Consider the following 26,528-nt stretch of genomic DNA (forward strand, 5'->3'; position numbering starts at 1 on the left):
AAAATTCTAGCTGGCACTCAAAAAATAAATCCTGAAATACATAAATCTAAATCTTATTAAATTTTAATGCAGAGATTGAATATTGCGTGAAAGAAAATCACTATAAAGAGCAAGATCAATAGGTCAGCATAGGTGGGATCCAAAATTCAAGAAATAAGTCCTGCAACACAAATCTTAATCTAATCAAACTCTAATGCGGATATTGAATACCGCTTAAAAAAAAAGAGAATTTTCAGCTATGACAAATCTTTTAAGCATAATTACTCTATATAAGATAATTTCCTTAATTACTTATAATGACAAACATAAACTTTGTCATTATAAAAATATTATAGCGAATTATATAAATGTTATATCCATGAATTATTTATATATCGAAATATACAAACACTTATATACATATGTATTTGTATATCTGACAAGCGAGATTGAGAGAGAGGAGGAGAAAGGCGAGCGAGAGGCAAATTGTATATGTATATCTGTCAAATTGCATATGTATATTTTGTTAAAAGATTATACATGTAACTGATATATATATATATGTATTTGTATATTTGGCAAGCGAGATAGAGAGAAAGAGAAGGAGAGAGGGAAACAAGATCGAGAGAGGGAGAAGAGAGGCGAGCGAGATCGAGAAAGGGAGGAGAGAGGCGAGCGAGAGGCAAATTGTATATGTATATCTGTCGAATTATATATGTATATTTGTTAGAAAAATTGTATAATGATACTGATATACACATATATTTATATATCTGGCAAACGAGATTTTTCATACCATGTAAATAGATAGCTAATGTTAGCTGCGACCCATAATTATTTTTAAACTATATCCTAAATACGTACTATAATAATAAGATTTGTCATATCGCATAATTTTTCAAAAATAAATCAATATAAAAAGCAAGATCAATAGGTCAGCGTAGGTGGGGTCCAAAATCCACTTTTTAAGGAATCAGATAGTGGGGCCCACAATTTCCTTTAATCTGCCACGTCACAAATAGGCAACAATTTCCCAGTATAATTACCATTTAATTACAGCCATACCCTTCCCCTGCTCAATCTATATATAACTAAGCTTAAGCTTTCGTCTCTGCAAAACAAAAACAAACAAAAAAAATAATCCATTCTTAGCTCATTTTTTCTACAGATTTTTAGGGTTTCGAAGAACCTTTTTACTCTTTTGATTGTTGGGTTCAGAAATTGTTGAAGAAATTTTCAGGTATTTCGCTTTTTTAAGCTGAATTTGTCAATATTTTTTTGTTACATTCTCGTGCATGTTTTCGTTGAAACTTGAAAGTGTCAAGTTTATATGTTTTGTTTTTGTTTCTAGAGTTTTTATGCTAATATAATAGTGGGTTTTGATTTTCGTGGTGTAATTTTTCGAATTGAGTGAATGTTGATGAGGGAGGAGAAGTTTTTTTTTTCTTGTTTTTGTAGGTAGTAGACTAATCTGCATTTGAGTATGTTTCCTGATGTAAGAAGAGGGGTGGGGTGGGATGGTGTTCATGAACAACAAGATACTCCACAAGTGTGGTCTTGGAAGGTTAGAGCGCATGTAGAGGTTATCCCTACCTTATTGAACATTGGGCATTTTGAATTTTTAGTTTTTGAGGTGGATGGTGAGTTGGGGTGGATGGTAAAATCTGCATACAATCTACACTCCCCAAACCTTACTTGTTGGATTACACTAAGTATGTTGTTGTTGGTGGTGGTGAGTTGGAGTGGGGGTGTGGGGGTGGGGGTGGGGGAAGGAGGCTACTAGATGATTGGGATAGGGGGTGAAGCAGAGGAGGAAGCGGAACTTGAGTTTGAACTTTTATGGATTCTAGATTTTAGAACAATAATTTAAGTGCTAATAATTGAGTTCTAAATTTAATATGTGTACATATTTAATGATTTTTCTTAAAATATAATACTTTATTTGAGCAAAAGTTACTGGTTCGGCCGAACCTAGAGTTGGGCTTCTCCCTGGGTGAAGTGGTGAACATCATCCATATTTTGTTGTCTTATGATGATTGAAGGTGAGAAAAAGAAGGAAGTAATCAATGCGATTTAGCTAGGAAGAGAACACGATGTGAAGAAAGAATCCATTAATATCAACTAACTGAGGTTAAGACTTAGTTGTTGTTTACACTTGCATTAGGTCCAGTGTTCATTGTAGGGATAAGCGTCAACTTTAGACTTTAGCTTTAGATAGCCTGTAATTTGTTTTGATAAAAGTATCGATTTTTTATGTAATGGAATGAAATGAGGCTGGGTATAGATTATAGAGGAATGGACTATATATCCTGTGAATCAGTATTTTCAAAGTTATTTAGGTCCTTGTTACTGTTGTCATTTTTGACCGCGGTTGTTACCATGATGTTACCCTGTGAAGCAGTTATTACAAAGTTCTTTCAAATGGAGTGAATGGAGATTTACTATTTACAAAAATAAAAAAAATCCTAGTTTCATGATGTCACATACAATAAATAGGATAGAGGGTGTATTAGAAGATAGCATAATCTTGGGGAAACATCCTTTTAACATTCATAATCTAGCAGTTTAGTTTTGCAGTATGTATTTAAACATAGATCCCCCAATGGATCTGTTTGAGATATATACCATTTCTGGATCAGAATTTACGTATATAGACTCTATTTACTGTTCACTCATTTTCTTCCAACGAAGGAAACCTATTAATCAATCTTTCTAAGACCTTGAAGCACCATATGCACCATGCTTAGTTGTAATAGTTAGTGGGGCAGCAATGCCATTTTCCAATTTTAATGGGAAAACTTGCATTTTGAATTGTTGATCATAGGCAGCTTATACTGAATTTGCCAACTTTACATCATTATCTTGCAGCGTGTATAGCTTAGCGGGAGATATAGTCTCTTAAATTAGTTAATGTAATTGCAATCCTTCGATTTTGTTTCTGATACAGGGGTGATCTTTCTTAAAGAGATGGATTTGTTCATCTGGGGTCCACCTTACTTTCAAGGTTTGCCTACTTATTGAGTAGTATTATTTCTTGATAAGTGGTTTGCCTACTTAGTTTAACCTGATTAGTTTTCACGGTTGTTTGGTAGAAGCAGTGTTGAAGAGGATGGAATATCGCCTTTAGTTCAATGCACTGACTTATTTAGTTTTCTTTAGATGAGAACAGTTTTCCAGGAAACAGCTTGGCTCAAAACTTCTATTTCAGTCAAAAGCTTGGTAAGTTTATTAATTAGCGCTCTTATTTTTATATATTCTTGAAAAGTCTATTAGATCCTTGACTTTTAAAGACCTAATTTTCGATCAATGTGCATCTGACTGGCTTCATTTTTTATATGGATTTACGCCAGACATTATAGAAGAAGATGCCTTGAATGAGAAATGTTGTGTGCAAGTGCTGGAGATACTCATTGCAAAAGCTGATACAGAAATTGCTGAACTTGAAGATGATATAGTGATGCTACAAAGCCAACTAGCCCGTACAAATGAAAACTGGTTGGACATGTGCATTGCTGCTTTAAATAAAAAGATTGATCGCCTTGGTAGTTTGATAACCACCTTGAAAAATAAAAATGTCCAAGCTTCTGGTGTTCACTTACAAACAAATAGAAAACCATCAGAGAGAATCCATGAGATATTAGAGACATCGCTGAGAAATTTCTCTTCTCCACGAGGCAAGCAGGTTTGGTCCCAGAACATTTACTTGTTCTTATCTACCATTGCGTTGGATGGCTGTGACTGTTGTTTCCGATGCAATATTGCTTAATCACTTGATGTTCTCAAGTTAATGCTAGATATTTAGTCCTTATTGGATAACACAAGTGCATTGCTGCCTTTTATGAATAGAAGGAAGTATACTTTTTGTTTAAGCTGTACATATTACAGCACCATCTTAGTGCTGCCTTTGGTGAATACGATTTTCATTTTACTGCCCCCTTCGAAAAAAAGAATAAGGGACATTCGTGCTTTGCTGTTTGACGGAAAACATTTGGAATTTAATGTGATTCTTAAAATTGAAAAAATTAAAAGAAAACTAATGGGCTGTTAAATGAAGATAATTGTTGAATTATCTCTACATTTATATAGCTAATCATTGAACTTACAAATTAAGTAGTTGGTTAAGACTTGAGACTATACTCATGAATTTCCATGACTTCTACCTTAGCATCAACAGCCTGCAGACTCTACTCTTGGAAGTTCAAAGCTAGCTGCAGCTGTTCTTATAAAAGTTGAAGCAATAGACGACCACGATTTAAAGGTTATTGAGACTGTTGAAACGAATGGCAGTTCCACTGTCCAGGCCAATGTTATGGTCCAGACACCATTTGTGGTTCAAGAAAGAAATCATCAAGAAACAGTAAGTGCCTATAATCTCTATTAGTTTCACTAATGAGTTGCAAATTGCAAGAGAATTTGAACAATGGAAATACTGTAAGCATCTTTGCAGCTTATCCCAATCTGCAATTCAGAGTGCCGTAATGTGCAGGATTTTGAGCCATTTTAGGGTATATTACATTAGTTTGTCAGATAAATATCTCTATGATTACTTCTCATTTTTGTGATTTTATAATTAATAATTTGAAGACCGTTCATTGGGTCTCTTAAGGGTCATTTATTTCTTTTCGTAATGGATGTTCACCTCCCTCGTTGCATCAATTGTCCATCTAAACTCGAATTGGCTGCATTTTTATTCTTTCTCAAACAATGAACAGGATGAACATTCAATCACCAAAGACTCCAGTACAAAGGCTTCTGGTCATGCTAGTGACAAGTCCACTTTGAAGGATTTGAATGAGTCTGATATTCCTGGAAAGCTGATTAATGCAAGCAAACGAGATAATCCTTCACATCTCAACAATGTACTTATAGATCTGCTTACTGAGCATTCATTCATATAAGGTTACATACTAATCTATATATTTCAACTAACTGTTTATCTTATCTAATTCTTATACAAGCAGTTTGCATGTGCTGTTTTAAAGAGTGCAAGAACAAAGCCTTCCAGAGACAAAGCTCAATTTTGTGGAGCATCAAAGAGGAAGATCAATGTGTCAGAAGATTTCCTTGAGGATGAATTGATGCAACAAAGTTCTAATGAAGGCATAATCATAAATTCATCTCCAGGAGTCAAGGAAACAAGCATTGGAGAAGGACCTAAGGTTTGGAAATATCTTCCATTTGCTTTGGTGTGCTATCACAATATTGAAACAGGCTAGGAGGCTGAAGTTTGGAAGTAATCTTCATAATGCTGGTTAAGTAGACTAGTGTCTCAGAGTTTAGCTTATATTGAGAAGAGTAAAAGCCATGGGAATGTATAACTTAGAGAGGTAGGTAAGGGCACAGTGTGCAACTTCAGTCTTTATCCTTGAAGAGTCCAATACAGTCTCTGTATCTATACATTTATACATGAAAGCTTCATATGTTACTCTAACATGCTTTAATTCACAATACAACAACTAAAGAATCTTCAAAGCAATTTTTATAATTTACGGATTTTAAAATCTCAGTTTACATGCCATTCTTGCCTTCCCAGAGTTGTTTTTATAAAAGAATTATGGCCTCTCAAATTTTTTTCTGGTTCTTATTTTAGAGTTTTCCATCTAAAATGGGGACAATATCGTTTGACAGCCTCCTGGAGCAATTGTGATGACCCGTCCAAGTGCTGTTAAACAAGAACCTAAAGGATCCGGAGATGAACAGACACAGAATGGAGGGAAGGCTGGTCAGACTAGAGTCAAGCACACCTTAAGTCAGTTAGTAAGTCAAAAGCAGACTGGCACAAAAAAAATTCTTGGAATAAAGGGAAAAGGTCTGCTCACTGAAACTGGTCATACTCTTGAAGACTCACTTGTGGTTTTGTTAAATCCTAAAAAGAAAGACGGAAGCAAGCAACTGGAAATATTCAAAGGTGAACTGCGAGTGAAGCAACCCCCCAAAAGTCAAGTACTCACCATACACAAATCTAACTCAAAGTTGTCCCAAAAGCTAGAAGGTCAGAGGCTGAACTTCAAATGGAACGTACCTACAGAAATGGCTAAAGAGCTATGTCTTGCCGAGGAATTAGGGTTCAAGTCACCTTCTGGTCTAAAACTCAAGAGGCAGTTAAAGACTGAAAGTACTAAGGAGAATGGAGGTGATGAGTTCAGAGACAAACCAATCAAGGAAAGTCTTTCACCACTTGGTGGAGCCAAAGGAACTGGTGACCTTCCAGAGATCAGTTCAACTTGTTTGATCCACTTGAAGAAGAGAAGGATAACAAGTTCCACAGGACCAATCCTCCAAGAGAATGAGAATTTGAGAGATTTTCAGAATAGGTTGGTAAAATCACAAGACAGATCAAATCAAAACCTTCAAGTCATTAAAGCTGAGAATGCTGAACTTCTTGATTCCACAACATCCATTGCTCTAATACCGAACATAACAGATCTCAAGTATATGACAATGAATCAACTCAAGGCCGTGGCAAGGGAACAGAAACTGCACGGGGTATATAAGCTTCGTAAAGCTGAGCTGCAAGAAAGCCTCCGGGAGCTGCTAGCTAAAGGTCGGTCAACATAAAAGCAATTTCTATAACCACTTTTTGTTCGCTACATCCTCAAGTGAGGCATAACAGAATTGTTTAGAAGTTCTTACAAGAAGAAAAGGAGTTCTCTATAGGAAAAGGGTGATACTAGCAAATCATGTTCATATAACCAACTGTACAGGGAAATTGAAGCTTTGCTTATTAAAGAATAGATACACGAGAAAAAAATATAGAAAAGCGCTGATTCTAGGAATCGTTGTAGCCAAATTTTTCCAGGAAGGCTTTACTAATTTTGTTGATAATACCTTTCTTTAGGTACTCAATTGATCATATTACCCTGGTAAGAACCTCCTTTACAAAAGTTTCATTTTTTGCTAATTGAGCCTGGCATTTTGCAGCTGCTTTTCTCTATAAATTTACTGTCTATAGAACTTGGCAACTACGTATATAGTTCTGTAGAAATGCACCCAAGGGTGTGGAAATTAGTGGTCAATGAAGTGGGTTGAGATGTCAGCGGAGGAAAAAACGCTAGGTTATTTCCTCCTTATCTGTCCCAGTCTTAGTCGATAAGAGTTATACGGTACCTGTGTTGGTGGAGGTAGCAGGTACCTCGTGCAATTAGTCGAGATGCAAGCAAGCTGGTCCAGACACCATGGTTATCAAATATATATATATATATATATATATATATATATATATATATATATATATATATATATATATGCAGTAACTTTGTAGCAACAATCAATCATTATATTCTACTTTTTTATCCTGATATGCCATGGTATGTATGAAGAGTCACCTATATTTCTCTACGTTTATGCTTTTCTTAGAAGAATGGTATCTATACACTCCTAAAGAAAAGGTTTCTCTTTCTTCTGATTCGAGTGAAACTCTTGTGTTTGGATGATGGAGCACTTGAGGGTGTGGTCTAATCGTCAATGAAGTGAGAAAAATCACGAGGTTTCAAGTTTAAATTCTAGTGGAGTAAAAAAAATAGGTGATTTCTTCTTAGAAAATTCTAAGGTTTCAAGTTTAAATTCTAATGGAGTTAAAAAAATAAATTAGTGATTTCTTCTTAAATACCTAAACATTTGTGAGCATAGTCACTCGATACTTTGATGGGAGTAGCAAGCAAGTGCTTGCAAAACAATTGAGGTGCATACAAGTTGATTCAAACATTACTATTATAAAATTTTTACAAGTGTTGGTTAATGTTCTTTTTGGCGCATTATACGAATTTAATTGTTTTTAATTGTTTTCAAGTTATATCCAGTCGGTGTAGAACTACTTCCATATACTACTATATAATATATACATTAATGTTGTTAAGCCATTTCGTATTTCCTGAATATTAACCTTTTGTCCTAAGCTTTGGTAGATAGAATATCCAATACATGTGTTGATGGAAAGTATCAATTACCTCGTGAAATTAGACAAGATATGCCCAAACAGGCCAAAACACCACGGTTAAGAAAAAATAATTTGAAACTAGAACAATTAAGTTGAGTCCTAATACACATATGAAGAACTTTTCTTTCTTGGCATTTGATTGTATGATTTTGTCAACAAATTGAAAATGATTTGCATTTTGAACCAATGCACCTAAATAGTTTGATATGGCAGTGGAAAAACAATTAATATAGTAGAAAAATAAACTAACTAACAGCATATTAAACTTAACCTTTTTTTACAAGTAATTTTCACACTTAAATTTAACCCTTTTAATTCAAACTCATGCATAAGAATCAACAGTTTAAACTAACTCCTTTGCTAACATGCAATATTTGAAGTAACAGAGATATCATCCTGCTTCAGGAAAAAATAACCTGCAATAAAGGAAAACAATCATGAGACATTAGTGATCACATAAAATGTGGAATTTATCAATAATAACATAGTCAGATAACTCCACAAGTGGGGTTTAGTGGTGTGTACGCAACCATATCTTACCCTTTCCTTGGGAAGGTAGAGAAGACGTTCTAATAGACTCCCGACTCAAGTAAAGCAAATACATTAGCTAAGAAGTCATGTTGAAAACAATGAAGAAAAGAACAATAGCAACGACAAATAATACGATAATTAAAGCTAAGAAAGCATGTAATACTAACATCGAAGAATAAGATACTAAATTATCATTTACTGGTTAGAAAAAAAAGACATATTTGCAAATCTCTTTTGATAAGGCAAAAGATATTTGCAAATACTTGACGGTAGCCTAAGTCTTATCCTCGGATAGATGGAAAGAAATCATCTAATAACTCTGCCTCTACGTGGATTTAAACTCGAGACTTCATGATTTTTAACCCACTTGGAGCGCAAGGCCATTCTTTCGGTACTTCTCGTAAGCTCAAATGTTGATGGACAAAGTTACGCGGGTGAAATAATCGAAATAGTCACATTAATAATTACAAATATGCTCTTTTTTTCATTACAGTGGGAACATATACATGGTGTCGATCACTTCTTGGCTTGCTGCAAGAAGAAAAGGGAAAATATAGTTTGAATATGTGACCGTTTCATCGAAAAACTTACAACTCTAAGAAAGAGCACACTTTTGTTTACTTAAATTAGTGTTCATCATGCCTCCTCACGTACGAGCCTAATTCTATTTCATTGGTCGACCACATGATTTTTTCTTTTTGTTAATATATGGTGGTGAGACCTAAACTCATGACATCTTTCTACTCTAATATCATGTCGGAATGGTGTGATCATCTCATTTAAAAGCTTACACTCTTAACGAGAGTTCATTTTATTTTACTCAATTAAATATCAACAAAGATTATGCAAGAAAAGTAGAGCAATATGAAATGCTTTACCTCACTTCGATGACAACTTGCTAAGAACCTCCTCTAGCGATCGAACTAGATGTTTGATACGATATTTGAGCTTTGCATTCTCTGAAGTAAGTTGTTCGACCTGTTTATTTCCCTGAAATCAAATGAAAATTCGATCATTAGTTAGCTTCAACGCCATTTTCTGAAAAGGCGAAAAAGATTAAGAAATGAAAGCGAAATTTCAACCTTTTCTTGTTCTGCTTCGAGCTCAGCTGTGACATCTTTCAGCTTTGACTGGAGTTCAGCAACTGTCCTCTCTAATTCCTCGTTTTTAGGATCTAAAGAACCACCAACATGCACATAAACATGAAAATGCAGCAGGCTCCTCGGGTTTACATAGATGAGAAAACTTGCGAACTAGAATTATTGTCAATAGGATATATAATCTATGTTGCTCGGATCCTCCAAAAATGTCGTTGGGTGTGTACCGGATCTTCCAAAAGTCACTTTTGGAGGATCGGACACACACGTGGAGACATTTTTGAAAAATCTGAGCAACATAGGATATGATTGAAGGCTTCACTAACCTGTCTTGGTAGAAACTGAAATTTCAAGTCTCGCCAATCGTTCCTTCAGTCAAAGAAAGTGTCTTTAGTATCCACTGATGATGGTAAAAGTAGAAAAGTTGGAATAAAACAAAAGACAATCATGTATGTAAATATGTAAAAATATTTTGTCTAATGGCGTTGTCTTTTAGTAGCAGCTCTTACAATAATAAGAACATACTCTTTGTAATTCCACAAGTGGGGTCTAGGGAGGGTGGTGTGTATGCAACCTTGTCCCTACCTTGTGAAGATAAGAGATACTTTCTGATAGACCCTCGGCTCAAGGTTAGTAACGGCTATTAAGAATGTAAAAACATTATTTAGGAAACCATTGAGATTTTATTTAGGATAGAATCTCAATAGTTTCAAATAGACTTGAGCCATATAAGGTATGCAAATGATACACACCATACGTACATATGTTCGTGAACTATTGGAGGAACATAATCAGACTCTGCTTTAAACTCTCCAGACAAAATCAACCGTAATAACTGTGTTAGCTATTGTTTCGGCGATTCCTATTGCATATTAAGGAACAATCAGTATAAGCAGACTCTCCAGAGATGTTGCGGCAGCAGTGTCGGATCCTTCGAAACAGCACTACTTTTGAAGGATCCAACATGCATCTGACGTCATTTTTGAAGAGTCCGAGCAACATAGACAAATTAGACCATGTAGAAGGTAAAGCATGAAACTTTACACTGTGTACCAAATAGGGGGGAAACAATATACTAGAGTTTAACAACACAAGTTGAAATACAGATAAAAATAAATACTACAACCCATTGGATTGGAAGAAAATGCAACACACATACTTTTACATACTACAACAACAAACAAATGGGATGTACGCAGACCTTACCCCTAACTTTGTGAGGTAGAGAGGGTGTTTCCGCTAGACCCTTGGCTCAAAAGAAAAGTCAACAAAGCAAGATATCAAGAAAATATGACAGCAAAATAACCAAATACAAAGTAAATGAATAACATATAATAATACACATTATAGAATAAGAGACTACGCGACTACTAAATAGCCACGACCACTCCCGCATAGAGTGTGATAACACTCAGCTACTTACCGGCCTTCTACTATCTTAGGGTCTCTACCTCTCCTAACTCCTGCTACAACCAACCCTTCACGCCTACCAAAATATAGAAAAATACAAACCCCACAAAACTTGAAGTAAAAGAACATTGAATAAGATTTTAAAAACCAATTAGCCAAACGAAATTACTAAGACTCTCCAAGAATGTTGCCCCATCGTGTCGTATCCTTAAAAAATGCACTACTTTTAAAGGATTGGAAAAGCATAGAGCTTTCACAGTAGTTGAAGAAAAAGGAAACACATTAAAACTGAAGCTTAAGAGCACAAGTTAAAATCCAAATGACAATGGAATCCACCAAAGCACAGTCTTTTACATACTCAGAAGTCAAAATCTATCAAAACTGAATGAAATATACAAACCCCACAAATCATTAGATACTATAGAAATGAAAAAGGCACAAAACTTGAAGAAAAAGAACACTGAAAACATATTCAAACTGAAGCTTAAGAGCACAAGTTAAAATCCAAATGACAATGGAAACTACTAAGGCACATATCTTTACATAGTCAGAAGTCAAAATATACCAAAACTGAAAAAATTATACAAACCCCACAAATCATTAGATACTATAGAAAGGAAAAAAGAACACTGCAAACACATTAAAACTGAAGCTTAAGAGCACAAGTCAAAATCCAAATGGCAATGGAACCCACTAAAGCACATATTTTTACATACTCAGAAGTCAAAATCCACCAAAACAGGAAGAAATATACAAACCCCACAAATCATTAAATCCTATAGATGGTCAAAAAGCACATAACATGAAGAAAAAAGAACATTGAACAAGAAAACATGAACAAAGAATTGATGTATAAAAAAATAAAAAACCTCAGCCTCAGAAGCTCTCTGGTAAAAGGGTTTCAAGGATTCTTCAAGATTGTTTGAATCCCCCATTTGTTGGTAGAATTAAACGCCTTAACAAAGACGCAGAGACTTTGGATATCAGCTTTCTCAGAAAACGTATTAGCCAATTGAAAAATTGCGGCTTTAGAAAATGGAATATGGTTTTACAACTTTTTTTTTCCTTCTTTTTTTTTTGTGCAAGTTGGAAACTTTTTTTTCTTTATGGATGATTTTTTTTTTAAAATAAAAATAAAATTGGCGTGTCTCTTGTTCGTATAACTAGGGGTATACATAGCAAATCGATAAACCGCATCAAACCAACAAACTGAACCAAACCGAAAAAAAACCCGACTAGTGGTTTGGTTTGACTTGATTTGGTGTTTGGAAAAAAAACCGACCATTATAGGGTTGGTTTGGTTTTAACTTAAAAAAATCAAACCGAACCCAAACCGACCCGATTATAGATATATTATTTTTAAATTATGTTATACATAAAAATATTTATTAAAATATAATTTGTAAATATTTTTTTAAAATTTTTCATAATTTTTGTTTTCTTTCTTACATTTAGATTTGGACTTGAGAAGCCCATCTAAATAATATACAAAAAAAGTCCATCTTATAAAGTTAAAATTTCAAATAGTGTTCTGCCTCCATCTTATATGTTGATCTTTTGTACTAAAACTCTTTTTAAGAAGCACTGTTCTGTGCTTTTTATTAGATACTATAAAAAACTCGAGAAACCCCAAAAAAACCGAAAAATCCAAGAAAAAAATTAATATCGAAAAAACCAATTTTTATTGGTTTGGTTTGGTTTATAGATTTAATAACCCGACACAAATGATTTGATTTGGTTTGTAAAAAATCCGAACCAATCCGATCCATGTACACCCCTACGTATAACTATAACCAAACATAACTCCATCTTGAGATGTAGTCTATGCAAACAAGTATACTCTTGAAATAGTGAACACTCTGCAAATGCTTTTTCTCTCTCTGTCTTAGCTTTAGATCTCTCTTCAAATAGCTATTACATCGCAGATTCGATAAAACATAGAGCATCTGGACGGATTTGGTACTTACAGAGAAATCTATCGAGGTTTTGCTTTAGCTTTGGATTGTTACTGCCGACGGAAGGAGCAGCTCCGCCAGAAACGATCGAAACAGTTGCTATCAGATCCAAACAGCGCAGCAAGCTCACCTTTGTCAGATCTGGCGGCATATAGGTTTCCGGCGTGATATGGAGAAAACTGTGGCGGCAGAGCTCGTCACACCACCACAAAATTAGGGCTGCATATTTTGGTATATTTTCTTTGATGCTACTTTCATGATATATATTATCCTACAACATTTTGTTTTATCTGTTGGCTGGGCTTTGGCTTGAGGAGTTGTAAGCTATTTAGCCTTGCTGATTAGGCCGTCATGGCCGCAGCCACCGCCAGTGAAACTACCCCACCAGAGAAGTTTCCACCCTTACCTTTGAAAAGCAATCTAGATCCACAAAATACTAAATCTAATTAACCAAATAAACCTCAGTTTGTCAATATTCTTAAACCAAAATTAACCACTACACCACAGATTAGTGTTCCCCCCAAATCTGTAGTAATGATTCATAGAGAACCAAATATCACTTGGAAAGCATCAGAAGTCAGATCTCTTATAATTCAGAAAAAACTACAATTTGCCATTATTGGCAAATTCTCGTATGGTAAGCCTGACATAATGGAGTTGAGGCGAACAATACCGAGTCAATATGGAATTAAAAGTGAAAGCACGAATGGCATTTTGGACACAAGACATATCTAAATCAGACTCACAACTTTAGAGGACTATGTGCATCTGCTTTCAACATCAGCCTTCTATGTGAAAGCGAGAGAGAATTATTGGCAGATGAGAACACTAAAATGGGACCCTTGGTTTGAACCAGATGTTAAAACAACGATAAAAATAGCATGGATATCCTTTCTAGATCTTCTACCTAACTTTTTTGCGAAGGAGGCAATTTTCTCTGTAGCTGCAACAATAGGTAAGCCACTAACGGTAGATATGACAACAGGGAATCAAAAGAGACCTAGCTGTGCTAAAGTCAAAATAGAGGTAGATCTGACTGCGAAGTTGCCACAAAGGGTTAGAATAACATAAGAAGATGATGTGAAAGGGGTTATAAAGTTTAAGTGGATCAAAGTGCAATATGACTACATGCCCAAATACTGTAAGAAATGTTTGTAACCTTGAGGGTGATTTTTGAAAATTTGTACAAAACACGCGTGAACAGTAACACGCGTGAACAGTAACTTTTTGGGCAGAAAATGCCCCTTTCTTCTCATTTCAATATTTTTCATCATTTGTTTGAGTTCTTGAACTCCTTGAGGTGATTTGAGAAGAGATTTTCGAGGCAAAGTGTTGGGTAAGTGATTTTTGACCTAAAACCTTCCTTTTTTATTAAGTTTTTGACGATTTTAACTCTTAAATTTTAGTTTCAAACTCTAAAAATCTTTGTTTCTTCTCTAATCCGAATTTAAGAAAAATTGTGATTTCCAACTCGTTTTGAGCTCTATTTTTATGGGTTTTTCAATCATGAGTTCCTTATTACCAATAGAATGGGATTGTTCAATAAATTTCCAGATTTGACCCTTTTCAAAAATAGTTAATTTTTGGACCATTTTACCCCCTGTTCCGAAACCTATCAATATGGGTGTCATTGGACTCCTTGTGACGTGTATGTTTCATTGTTGATAGTGGGTTGTCATTCCGGACGCTGAATTCGAGAGTTTCTTATCTGGTAGAGGTATTCGAGTGCGGTTTCAGCAATTGAGGTAGGTTTGGCTATCTTTCTTTGAGATTGAGATGGGGTAATTAGTCATTCATATGTTATAGACTTTGGGATGGGGTTGTAGTATGAGTTGAGAATGTTATATATATTGTGATGCCCGTGTGGGGGCTTATTTATTAATGTGTTGCCGTGTGGGGGTTTATTCGTATTACATAGCCCGTGTGGGGGCCTTATTTGTTATCTTATTTGCTTTGAGAGCATGTGATTTGTGATTTGCCTAAGAGAGAGGCTTGAGTATATTATTTGACTTGTGATGCCGCCTGAGAGATTGAGTTGTTTTTTTAGCATACTTGAGTATTGAAATATTGTTGAGAAAGGGGTGAATATTTAAAAGAAAGTGTTTCCTTCCCGTTACTATTTATTGAGGGTGAATATCATGTGTAGGTTAAGTTTTGAGAACTTTGAACCTTATACCACATGTGAGTTGAATATTACTTCCATGCCATATGTGTTTTGATGCATTCATCCTCATTCATCATATCATGAAACATGGAAAGTTGAGAAATATGAAAATTCTTTTTGAGAAAGAAAATGAAACACCTTTAAACCTTTGTATCTTGAGTCCCTGACCGAGGCAGTTTTCCGGCAGGGTAGTAGATGCATTGTGATTTAAACCTTTGTATCTTGAGTCCCTGACCGAGGCAGTTTTCCGGCAGGGTAGTGGATGCATTGTGATTTCAACCTTTGTATCTTGAGTCCCTGACCGAGGCGGTTTTCCGGCAGGGTAGTGGATGCATTGTGATCCCTTGACCACGAGGAGGTGGCAAGGATAATGAGATATTATGATTGAGGTATATGGTCTGCGAGACCCCCATGGGTCCTGCTTGGTAGCACAGCTCAGCAGGTGTATACGACAGTCTGTGCGACAATCTTGATTCCACCGTACCACCACATCATTGCATCATCATATTGCATTGCATTGCATTGATATTTATGCTGCTTGAATTATCTGGTTAATTGTGATTATGAGCTGTTATTATGGGTTTACTTTACTCGCGTCAATATATATATATAAACTGGCGGCACCGATGCCGAAGTAGGACTTTTCTGTATGCAGGTGAAAGCGTTCCTTAGTTTATTTCATAGGTTTGATTAATTCCTTATACTCAGTCAGCTAAAACCTACTGAGTACATGTGAATTGTACTCACCCCTACTTCTGTGTCCCTTTTTGATGCAGATACTAGTCGGGGTACCCCACGTGGTAGTTAATATTCTAGCGGATTGTGTATTCTCAGATTAGTGGTGAGGTCCCAGAATTCGGATCGTCACTAGTCTATCTTTATTTTTCAGTCTTGTGTATCATTTCAGAGACTTATGTTGTATCTTTAGATTCGAACCTTGTTTTAGATGCTCTTTATACTTATGACACCAGGTTTTGGGATAATTTCTTCATTGTTTTTTTATTCTTTTTATTTAAATCGTGGCATCACTTTCCCCTTTGGGAGTCTTGTATGAGTTTTATTTTTAGGGTTACACATCAGATTGGGTTTTGAGATGTGTGCCATCATGACCTCAGTTTTTGGATCGTGACAATGTTGCTTACAAGGACATGACGAATCTTGATATAGTTCCAACAGGCCTATTCTTTTACAATGATGAACACAGTTGCTGGGCAATCCATCCAGAATTGTATGATTTAAGGATTGAAGAAGAGAAGAATCAGGAGGAAAAAGAACTTAATAATAAATAAGGAGCGAAAGGGGAAGAAAGAAAAACTTTGACGAGTGGAAAGATTATAGGACCAAAACACAACAAATAGGAGTGGATGGTTCGAATGAGGAACAATTATAAGAAGGATAAATATAGGCATATAAAAGGGAGGAAGGATGCACAAGCTGACAATTCTTTTGCTGCATTGAGAAAAGAGGAAGAAAAGCATGAGGAAACTGATAACACAAATAAGTTTGACAAAAGCAAGAAAAAATAGGTGACAAGGACTTTTGAGAGACAAGAAGAGGGGCAACAAGTGATAATTATAAAGGAACAAGAGGAAGGGGAATCACATACAAGGCAAACTGAGACACAACCAGAAAACCAAAATGACAAGGAGACAATTGCAGAGGAAGAAGAGGAAGGAAAAGTTGATGCAAAATAAAATAAAGAAGAACAAGATGTAAAAGAGTGAAAACAATGAAGAAGAGGAAAGGGCTGGAACCATGGTGATTTATGAACCAAGTAATGAGGAAGTAATGCCCCTAGCAATCCAGAATGATAATCAGGAGGGACGTATTAAATCAACAAGGTTGAATAATGAAAAGGAATATATGACACAAAACATAGAGAAGGTAGCTATAGAAGGGGATTTATCCCCTAAACAGATAAGCAGGGTAAAAGAATCACATACCAAGCCAAAGAAGCAAGGGGGAGGAGAACTCAATGCGACACAAGCTTCTTCAAGGTCTAAAAGAACGATTATCAAAAATACTAAATATCAATTAGAGCTCTAATTTGGAATATTAGATCAGTAAACACTTAAAAGGCATTTATTAGGCTTATTAATTTTCATAAAAGAAATCAATTTTACCGTGTGAGTCTTTCAGAACCGTTTGAGGAGAAATAAGATCTAGAGGTTTTCAAAAGAAAGTTAGGGATGAAACATGCAGTGGCAAATATGAATGGCAAAATTTGGGCATTCAGTGATGAAGCACTGGAATACTCTATAGAAGGAGATGAAGAGTAGATGCTAACACTTAAACTTCAGAATTAAGGGTTGGGCACAAAAGTGGTAGTATAAATTGTATATGCTAAATGTACGCAAGGTGAAAGACAAAGGCTATGAAAATTCATGGAGGAGTTGGCAGATAGTATCAATACCCCTGGCTGATAGGGGGGAGATTTCAATATAATAAGCAATGAAGAGGAAAAGCTAGGGGGTCTACCAGTATTCAAAAGGGAAGTCAGAGACTTCAATCATTGTATTAATGTGTGTAATCTGGAGGATAAGGGATTTAAAGGAGGTAAATACACTTGGTGGAATTGTAGAACAAATGCAGAGTGCATTTTTAAAAGGCTAGATAGGGTGATGGGCAATGATAAATTACAAGATCTCTTTCCAGTACTTGAAGGAGCACTTAGTGAGAAACGGATCAGATCATACACCTCTTCTAATTACCTTCAAAATCACCGAGGAGATAATAGTGAAACCATTTAAATTTCTTAATTTCTGGTTAAGAGAAAGTTCTTTTAAGAAGGTGGTAAAGCAATACTTGAAAGCAGATTTTGAAGGACATCCTTTTATCTTATTCCATCATAAGCTAAAAAGATTTAAAAAAGCTTTGGCCAAATGGAGCAAAGATACTTTTGGGAATATATTTAAGGAGATAATCACTTTGAAAGAAGTCATTAAAGTTCAGGAAACTCAATTTGAGATAGACCTATCAGAAGCCAATAGGTAAAAGCTTTACAAAACTCAAGCGAAGCTTAAAAAATAACTTTCTAGGGAGGAGGAATTCTGGAAACAGAAAACAGGAATGAAATTGTTCAAGGACGGAGAGAAAAACACAAATTTTTTCCATATAATAGTCAAGGGGGGAAGGAACAAACTTAGAGTGAACAAAATCAAGAATGACGATGGGGAATGGTTAGAGGATCAAGAAGACATTACAAAGGCAGCTGAAGAGTTCTACTTAAAACAGTTTAAAAAAAACAGATAGGGATGAATTTGAAATGCTGAATGAACTACCAATAGTGATTAGTAAGGAAGAAAAAGAGAAAATTTAGGGAATGCCTTCAGTAGACGAAATCAAAGAGGCAATCATGGGACTAAATAAGGATAGTGCAGGAGGGTCGAATGGAATGACAGGAGCTTTCTATCAGCAAACATGGGATATCACTAGAGAGGACATTTACAGTATGGTCGGGGCTTTCTTTGGAGGGGCAGAGCTGTCGAGGTTTTAACCCATACGAATTTAGTGCTCATTCCTAAGAAAGTTAATATGAATACTTTCTCAGATCTTAGACCTATTTCTTTAAGTAATTTTGTGAATAAAATATTTTCAAGAATTATTCATGAACGACTTAAGGCAATGTTACCTAAGATCATTTCTTCGGAACAAGCAGGATTTGTGCAAGGAAAGAGTATAGCAGAGAATTTTCTATTAGTGCAAGAAATCATTGTTGAAATCAGAAAGAGAGGAAAGCCACCAAATCTAGTTATAAAACTAGATATGATGAAAGTTTATGACAGGGTAGAATGGATATTCATGACTAAGGTATTAAGAAGAATAGGTTTTGGGGAAAGGGTTATTGATATGGTGTTCAAACTAATCAATAACAACTGGTACTCAATTCTATTAAATGGACAACCAAAGGGATTCTTTAAATCATCTAGATGACTTAAACAGGGTGATCCTCTCTCACCTACCCTGTTTATATTGGCAGCTGAAGTTATGTCTAGATCCCTAAATGCTCTTATGGAGAAGAAGGATTTTAAGAGGTTTGGAATGCCAAGAGGCAGTCTCAAAGTGAATTATTTAGCATTTGCAGATGATATGATTATAATGTGCAAGGCAGAAGTGAGAACAATGCAGATGATTACAGATACTTTGAAGAGATATGAAGATACTTCTGGACAGAAACTAAACAAGGAGAAGAGTGCTATTAATATGCATCATTTTGTAGCAGGAGGAGAAGCAGTGATAGGTGAGGTAGCAAGAGGAATCCTAAGAAAGGAATTCCCTTTCACTTACTTGGGATGCCCTATGTTCTATAAAAGGAAGAAAAAAATATATTATCAGCAGATTTTACAAAGAATTGGTTCAAAAATTCAAGCATGGACCTGTGCTCCAAAGCACTCCCATTCATTGCCTGTAAGTCATGAATCCTCCCATGAATGTACTGAATCAAGCTCAAAAAATGATGGCACAATTTTTTTGGAGCAGTTGTGTTGGAAGGAGAGAAAGACATTGGGCAAAGTGGAGTAATTTATGCTTGCCAGAGAAGGAAGGGTGACTGGGATTCAGACTAATGAAAGATGCATCAATGGCCCTATTTTGCAAATTTTGAAGGAATTTTCGAACAAAGCCATCAATATGGAGTGAGTTTATGAGGAATAGGTATTGTCGAAAGGAGCATGCAAATTAAGTGGTGTGGAGAATAGGAAATGAAGGATCACAAGTGTGGAAGAAAATGTTATAGGCCAGAGATCTTATTGAGCATCAAATCTTTTGACTACTAAGAAAGGGATCAGCATTAGTGTGGCATGATAACTGGATGAAAATGGAGAACTTGTACACCATTACAGGAGAAGACTATGAATGTGAAGACAATTACAAAAGAGTTGATGAATTAATAAAGATGGGAAAATGGGACATAGAAGTTTTGAATGATATAATGTCACAAGAGTTAATAGAGTATATCAGTCATAATATTCAACCTCATGTACAAATGATTGAGTCAGATCAGCCAGTATGGATGATGGACAATAAAGGAACCTTTTCTGTGAAATCAGCTTGGCAGTATATAAGGCATAAAGAAAGAGATTGTGGAAATTCAAACTACCTGTAGATGAAAGAGTGAGAAAATGGGGACTGGAAGGTCCATCTAGGTGCTGGTGTTGTGAAAAACCTACTCAAGAGACACTTGTTCATGTGTTCCTGAGATCTTTTTTAGCTAACAGGACTTGGTCCTATTTTTATTCTTTTTCAGGTTACATTGAAGGACTGCACTTGAGGGAAGTGATAATACTATGGTGGGAGGCAGATGTTAAAAAAAGAATGAGACCATACTATAGAGAGCTATCCCTAGCTTTATAATATGAGAACTTTGGAGAAGGAGGAATAAAATGAAGCATGAGGGAAAGAAGACATCAATTCAGAGAGTCATTCATAATATTACCAGGAACATTTTCATGATGATACAAATGAGGAAGCCTAAAATAAAATGTTATAGTAATTGGACAGATATGATTAAAGAATTGGAAGGTTACAGTCCCAAGATGAAGGTAACAAGAGTATTGTGGGATTTTTCACCAGTAGGCTAGCTAAAATACAATACAGATTGGGCTTCGAGGGGAAATCCAGGTATAAGCTCCTATGCCTTTTGTTTGAGGAATGAAAGATGGAATTTACTGTATGTAGAGAGAGCTACTATTGAAAACACCATTAACACTGTAGCAGAGGCGAAGACGATTCTAGAACCATGTAAACATAGCAGGCAAGAACAACACAATAATATAATCATTCAAATAGACTCATTGCTATTGTACAAGATTCTAGAAGGAAAATGGTCATGTCCTCGGATAATCACAGAGATGGTGACAGAAATCAAAGAATCCTTACAGGACAAACAACATACATTCCAGCACATTCTCAGGAAAGAAAATCAACTAGCAGACTACTTGGCAAATATTGTAATCGATAAAGAAGGGTGCAACTATCAAGATTTCAGCAGTTTCAAAGTAGCAGGAAGAAAAATAATTAACTGTGATAAACTAAAATGTCCCTATTTGAGAGTAACTCCAACTAAGGGATAGAGGGGACATGGAGTTTCAAAGCGTTAGGTGTTTTGTTTTGGGTTGTTTGTTTATTTCTTTCCTAGTCGACTGGGCCATGTAGGGAATGAGTTTTGCCCGAGGTGGTGTAAGGTGGTGTTTATACTCATTACTTCATCAATAAAATACTAAAATTTACCAACAAAAAAAAGTAGTCTATGCAAACGTGGGTTATCTCTATTTTGAAATGTAGAGAGATTGTTTCTGATAGACCCTCGACTCAAGAAGCATATCAAAGCAGATCGAAGAAAGAAATAACAGAATCAAGATATTATGACAAATAAAATGAAAAATATTTAGAATTTACGGCCAAATGAAGAAAAAATATGTATTTAAAACTAAGTTGAAAAAAGTATATTTGCAAATTAAAGTTGTTTTTGAACATGCAATTAATTTGAAAAATAATTAAAATTTTATCAGTGAAAAGAATCACTTGAAAAACTTATCAAAATAACTTTTTCAAAGTTGAAACTCATCTATAAAAAAAATTCAAAAAACTAATGATATGACAAATGGCTCCTTAGTGCAATTGCTCACCAAAAGGTTTTAGATAGTTACTAATTTTTACCATTTCAAGAAAAGAGTTTAATAATATACATATATAAACTCTTCAAAAGGAATTATTGTTATTCATACCTAAGAGAAACACTTTCCTCTATAAAGGCAGTCTGATACACTAAGGTTCCGTTATGCGTTGGGTTCGGAAAAAAACCACGACATATTAACATTCAGTAAATTCAAAATGGCTTTTGGAAAGAAAAAACCATACAATAGGCTTCAAGTTCAAATGAATATCAAGAAAATAGGACCATAGGTTTTGGCATGTTCATCAATACAAGTTTGATTGTTAAATATATGTTTTCTTCACCACATAAAACAATCCATCCAATTTGAACCAGTCTATACACTTATTCATTGGTTTAAATACTAAATGTTGTGCATAAATTGTTGATCAAGGTTGTCCCAGAAGTGAAGGCCGGTAAAAGGCATGGGTTTGTGCTATCTCAATTCGATCGCGCGGATCGTTCAAGTTTTCATCCCTCAGTGCCTGAAGAATAGCCATTGGCCCTTGTTCCCTGGAAATCCAAACAAAAAAAATTTAAAAAGAGAGAAATTATCCCTTAAAAATGAAAACTTAATCGTTTTTCTCGTATTCAAGTTTACTAGGATGGTAGTAGTTCATTGTTTATGCACGAAATTGTATGAATTTAACTTATATACATTGACAACGTAAAAGAATTTGCTCATAACAAGTGGAATTAGTAACTTGGAAAATAAGGAATGTACACTGGTGGTGTAAACATTCTTACGATATCAGTGTATATAAGTTGAATCCTAATTATAACAGCTGATTTATTGAGTTCATAACATGGCATTACGCATTAGCAACAAATCAAAAGCAACATTTATATGCTGTGTTGTGCAAGGACTTACCTTTTTATGAGTATCTTGTACAAAGTCTTCAAGATGGGGCACAGCTCAACTGGTGCAACTGGTTTATTATCTCCGGGATGCAACACATTCAAACTTGACTGACTTAGAAGTTCATAGAATGCTTCGACAGCAGAAACTCCCTACAGAAAAGGGAAATAGAACATAACTGTTTGGGAAGTCAGAGGCTGGGAAGTTCTTACAGTAAGAGATCGAGCTGAATAACTTAATGCATTAGTATAAATGAAAGAGGAAATTGCTAGGAAAACTTCAGGATCAATAATTAGTTTCAAATCCAAACAGCAAGTATCTATTTCCACTGTACGACAAACTCAAAACGTTTGGTGAAATGCATATCATTTCAGTAATTTCCCTCTGTTCCAACATCCGTAAAGAAGAGAGGAAAATAACTTTTATCCGTACTTAATGAGTCTTATGCACATGATATATTGTAAAAAGAATGCTTCTAATGGATTGTAGACAGTAGGACAAAAAAGGAAAGTAGGACAAACAAATTGAAACGGATGGAGTACTTCTCAAGTTTCACATACTCTTCAGGGAGACATGATAAGAGAAGTGGTAATAGAAAATGAATACCTGTATTGTTCCTTTGCCACTAATGCTATCACCCATATCGAGACTCAGTTCTCCCTTAGCTATCATTTGACCATACCATGCATTACGACCTTTCAACAATGTAACGTATGTATCAGCTAGCAGAGGTCCTGCAAGCCTTTCTGGTTCTTCAGTCAATAAATATGTGATGAATATCATCTCCGATGTACAATGTGCAAAATATACTGATTTGCTGGTAGCACTCTCATTTGTTAGTGCAGCTACCATCCCTGGAATCAACGACAAGGCAAGCACCAAAACAATAAGAAGATTACAACAACAACAGCATACCCAGTGAAATCCCACTAGATGGGGTCTGGGGAGTTACATAAACGTTAACTCAGAAATTCAGATGCCGGACATATGGCTCTAATGATAATTCCAGTTTCAATAGTAACTTCCTGATCCTTCTTATGAAACCCTCATTTACATTTAACGGTACAACAGAAAAAAAGATTCTCTCTTTACCTCACCAATAATATCAAGAAAGGCAAGGCAATTCCCCTATTAATGATGCATATAACGCCGTAAATTGTTAAAACTTGAACTTGTTATATGTTACATGGAGAATTGCTAAAGGTCTTTGAGTGTATGCTCGAGTCTTTATGGAGGAAATATGTACCATAAACCAGGGGCACAAGATGCTATAAACACAGATGTCAAAAAGACAAAAATGGTTGCTTTTGTCAGGAACGGTTTTAACCTGAAAAATAAATTCCTCAGACAAACAAACATTGAGAAAGACCAAGATTTACCAGCTCCAATGGCGTAGACGTTCTTCAAACCTCCCATGACTTCGTGTGTTACAAGGTCGCTGTTGTCCCAAACAATAAAATGAGGCTGCCTTAAGAACTTTGCAAGTGGTTTTCTCCATTTTTCTGATCCACAAATCCTAGCATTAGCATATTCTTTGTTGTAAATCTCTGAGGCAATATTTGGTCCACCAAGATAAAGGATGTTCTCAACTGGTACTCCAGCTGCAATGAACAGATGATTTTGCTAAGAAACTGAAAGGCTAAACTTTCTTCCTGTTCTTTACAACTAACATATTGATGGATGAAACAAAACTTCGATCCGTTTTAACAAAAGATAATTGGTTCCCTTAGAAAAACCTTTTAAACCAGCAACAAGTTTTAGTTTGTTCAACAAATATGGGGATTCAAACAGCAGTAAAGCACATCATTTCAACTGCATATTTTCTTAATTAACAATCACATGCTCATACTGAATAAAATTCTGTTTCATTTCTACATTTTTTAGGAACCTCGATATGAAAAACATGTGTTCAAAGGCCATATTGATTGGGAACTGCAATTCAAGTAAAGATCAGCTGGAAACAAGATATAAAGCAAGATAAAGATAAACACTTACTTGCCCGATTAATCATCTGTGTCGGAGTTATAATATGAGGAACTGGATCTAGTTCAGCTTCAATACCCTTTGCCAATGAAATGATGATTGGTACAGTTAATCTTTCCTTCCAATACTTGCTGATCTCCTTAAAGACTTCGCATGTTTCAGTCGAGGGCAATCCATTAATCAAAAGATCAGCATCCCACACGGCTTCTTGCAAGTTGGTCACCACTTTCAATGGACAAAATGGCGTATCAATCATGTTTAAACAGAAACCATCTTTCAAGATTTCATCAGCATACAACGTCCGATCGCCTAATCTGGCCTCGACATACTTGAGATATGCACATCTCCTAATCAACCTCCTCAACACATCTTCCCTTGAATTGATCACTTCAAATAAATGTTCTGCTGTAGCTCTATCAACAGCTCTCCCTGACCTTCTCCATATCCTAATTTGAACCTTATCGCGAAATTGACCATAACTATCTTGCAATAAAGCTGCAAAAACACTGCCCCAAGCACCAGCTCCAACACAAACAATCCTCAACAAATCACCATTAGATTTACCAAGAATATGCCTAAGCTCGTCAAGTTTCTCCTCTAGACCATTGTGGTTATGTACAGTTCCATTTGAGTACACATTATTACCACTTTTCACTTCAATACTACCAACCATTTTCTTTCAAGTAAAATAGAACTCCAATAGCTAGAAACCCACAAATCTTGACAATCTAAACAATTCAAAAAGTATATAAAAGAAAATCTTTGAATCCCCAATAATCACAAACTCTGCAGAATTTGTCTCAAACAATGAACAAGCTACACTTTTTAACAAAACTATTTCAAGAATTTGAAGAGAAACAACCCCACAAATCTAAACACCTCAAAAAGTAAATAAAAGAAGAATCTTTGAACCCCCAATAATCACAAACTCTGCAGAATGTCTCAACCAATGAACAAGCTACACTGTTTAACAAAACTATTTCAAGAAATTGAAGAAAAACAATCCCTTTTAAGCATAGGACCAAAACCCCTTATTGGATAGTAATATATTTAACAAAGCACATTTCAAACATTAATATAAGTTTTCTTGCCTTAGCTCATTTCCCCACATTAACTAAATTCTTGAAAACTTCTACAATTTTCCTCTTCCTTCCAAGTTATGATAAACTAGAAAAAGGGCAGAATCTTTTCACCTAAATCAAAACTACTAACTTTTCTCTATCCTCACTTTTTCAACTCAAATTCACCAATTCTTTAAACAATTTTTCTCCATTTTCTCCACTCCCAAAGCAATAAAAGAAGCTGACAAAAGCACTATTAAGCCTACTAAATTTGTAAAATTTGATTTTGCTGACAGCTTTGTAGTGTCCGCCTGAGTTTGGTTATCTACCAAACAGACAATTTTTGACAATAATAAAGAAAAGAGTTGAAAAAAAAGAACAAACCTTTACGTGTCAGACAGTGCAAAGATTAAGGGTCAAAACCCCCAAAACCCAAGAAACTCAACAAAGATTCAATTTTTTAGCTGAAACTGTTGCTTTTACACACATTTAAGTTAAAAAAACAAAACAAGAATTGCATTCAAAATGTACAATCTTGAAACAAAATAATGATGACCCAACTCATGAAAATAATTCCATGAGACCATGAATGTTAAAGATCACTTTTTTATTTGACAATATATACATATAATGCATGTGTGTATATATAGGTAAAAGGTGGGGTGGGTGGGGGTAGGGAGTGGGAGTAAGAAGGTGTTAAAATTGATTGATATGGATAGAGTTGCTGAATGTAATATAGGAGAGGGTGCCAAGGCATTTAAAGTTTTGTACTGGTCCACTTACCAACCTCCTAAACGGCCATTAATAATGGAGATTGAAGTTTGGTGTAGATTGCTTGGATTCTTAGTAAATATTATCATATTTGTGTGTCGAATTTTTTAGAAATGTATGTTATATTTGG

At 35.3% G+C, this 26,528-nt stretch overlaps 4 protein-coding genes across 7 annotated transcripts; 2 read left to right on the forward strand and 2 right to left on the reverse strand.

Annotated features, from left to right (window-relative positions):
• Window positions 1–1,090: 1,090 nt before the first annotated feature.
• Window positions 1,091–6,899, forward strand: LOC129871716 (uncharacterized). Of its 2 annotated transcripts, none has more exons than XM_055946688.1 (8): window positions 1,091–1,219; window positions 2,927–2,983; window positions 3,139–3,198; window positions 3,330–3,661; window positions 4,154–4,336; window positions 4,692–4,838; window positions 4,941–5,138; window positions 5,608–6,899. In XM_055946688.1, the coding sequence occupies exons 2-8, from the start codon at window positions 2,947–2,949 to the stop codon at window positions 6,535–6,537; spliced, it is 1,887 nt and encodes a 628-aa protein (XP_055802663.1). In that variant the 5' UTR covers window positions 1,091–1,219; window positions 2,927–2,946; the 3' UTR covers window positions 6,538–6,899. The 2 variants fall into 2 exon arrangements, with proteins under 2 accessions (XP_055802663.1, XP_055802662.1); XM_055946687.1 differs by having other exon boundaries at window positions 1,092–1,219; window positions 4,145–4,336.
• A 1,246-nt stretch (window positions 6,900–8,145) lies between these two features.
• LOC129871616 (uncharacterized) lies at window positions 8,146–12,000 on the reverse strand. Its single transcript, XM_055946574.1, has 5 exons — window positions 11,823–12,000; window positions 9,870–9,912; window positions 9,529–9,620; window positions 9,325–9,436; window positions 8,146–8,331 (listed from the first exon to the last, which is right to left on the reverse strand). Exons 1-4 carry the CDS (start codon window positions 11,886–11,888, stop codon window positions 9,326–9,328), a joined length of 312 nt encoding a protein of 103 aa, XP_055802549.1. The 5' UTR covers window positions 11,889–12,000; the 3' UTR covers window positions 8,146–8,331; window position 9,325.
• A 6,394-nt stretch (window positions 12,001–18,394) lies between these two features.
• On the forward strand, window positions 18,395–19,593 carry LOC129869976 (uncharacterized). Its single transcript, XM_055944525.1, has 3 exons — window positions 18,395–18,561; window positions 18,672–18,882; window positions 19,015–19,593. Exons 1-3 carry the CDS (start codon window positions 18,395–18,397, stop codon window positions 19,591–19,593), a joined length of 957 nt encoding a protein of 318 aa, XP_055800500.1.
• A 2,300-nt stretch (window positions 19,594–21,893) lies between these two features.
• Window positions 21,894–26,391, reverse strand: LOC129870372 (probable glycerol-3-phosphate dehydrogenase [NAD(+)] 1, cytosolic). Of its 3 annotated transcripts, XM_055945135.1 has the most exons (6): window positions 26,012–26,246; window positions 24,579–25,294; window positions 23,963–24,184; window positions 23,190–23,437; window positions 22,596–22,735; window positions 21,894–22,237 (listed from the first exon to the last, which is right to left on the reverse strand). In XM_055945135.1, the coding sequence occupies exons 2-6, from the start codon at window positions 25,237–25,239 to the stop codon at window positions 22,114–22,116; spliced, it is 1,395 nt and encodes a 464-aa protein (XP_055801110.1). In that variant the 5' UTR covers window positions 25,240–25,294; window positions 26,012–26,246; the 3' UTR covers window positions 21,894–22,113. The 3 variants fall into 3 exon arrangements, 2 of the variants coding, with proteins under 2 accessions (XP_055801110.1, XP_055801109.1); XM_055945134.1 differs by having other exon boundaries at window positions 24,579–26,246; XR_008762077.1 differs by having other exon boundaries at window positions 22,100–22,237; window positions 22,596–22,761; window positions 24,579–26,391.
• Between the last annotated feature and the right edge of the window lie 137 nt (window positions 26,392–26,528).

Source organism: Solanum dulcamara, chromosome 10 (genome assembly GCF_947179165.1).
Source record: "Solanum dulcamara chromosome 10, daSolDulc1.2, whole genome shotgun sequence".
Lineage (NCBI taxonomy): Eukaryota > Viridiplantae > Streptophyta > Magnoliopsida > Solanales > Solanaceae > Solanum > Solanum dulcamara.

What these genes read in the sequence shown, in the direction of transcription:
- LOC129871716 (XM_055946687.1), top strand. Translation starts at nt 2,947, where the DNA reads ATGGATTTGTTCATCTGGGGTCCACCTTACTTTCAAG. An exon ending in CTATTTCAGTCAAAAGCTTG is followed by an intron (nt 3,199 to 3,329) that starts GTAAGTTTATTA and finishes GATTTACGCCAG; the next exon opens with ACATTATAGAAGAAGATGCC. An exon ending in CTTCTCCACGAGGCAAGCAG is followed by an intron (nt 3,662 to 4,144) that starts GTTTGGTCCCAG and finishes CTTCTACCTTAG; the next exon opens with CATCAACAGCCTGCAGACTC.
- LOC129870372 (XM_055945135.1), bottom strand. Translation starts at nt 25,239, where the DNA reads ATGGTTGGTAGTATTGAAGTGAAAAGTGGTAATAATGTGTACTCAAAT. An exon ending in ACAGATGATTAATCGGGCAA is followed by an intron (nt 24,185 to 24,578) that starts GTAAGTGTTTAT and finishes TGTTCATTGCAG; the next exon opens with CTGGAGTACCAGTTGAGAAC. An exon ending in CGTCTACGCCATTGGAGCTG is followed by an intron (nt 23,438 to 23,962) that starts GTAAATCTTGGT and finishes CGTTGATTCCAG; the next exon opens with GGATGGTAGCTGCACTAACA.
- LOC129869976 (XM_055944525.1), top strand. Translation starts at nt 18,395, where the DNA reads ATGCCTTCAGTAGACGAAATCAAAGAGGCAATCATGGGACTAAATAAG. An exon ending in GGAGGGGCAGAGCTGTCGAG is followed by an intron (nt 18,562 to 18,671) that starts GTTTTAACCCAT and finishes AATATTTTCAAG; the next exon opens with AATTATTCATGAACGACTTA. An exon ending in AATGGATATTCATGACTAAG is followed by an intron (nt 18,883 to 19,014) that starts GTATTAAGAAGA and finishes TGACTTAAACAG; the next exon opens with GGTGATCCTCTCTCACCTAC.
- LOC129871616 (XM_055946574.1), bottom strand. Translation starts at nt 11,888, where the DNA reads ATGGGGGATTCAAACAATCTTGAAGAATCCTTGAAACCCTTTTACCAG. An exon ending in AGAGAGCTTCTGAGGCTGAG is followed by an intron (nt 9,913 to 11,822) that starts GTTTTTTATTTT and finishes CTTTGACTGAAG; the next exon opens with GAACGATTGGCGAGACTTGA. An exon ending in TCGAAGCAGAACAAGAAAAG is followed by an intron (nt 9,437 to 9,528) that starts GTTGAAATTTCG and finishes ATTTGATTTCAG; the next exon opens with GGAAATAAACAGGTCGAACA.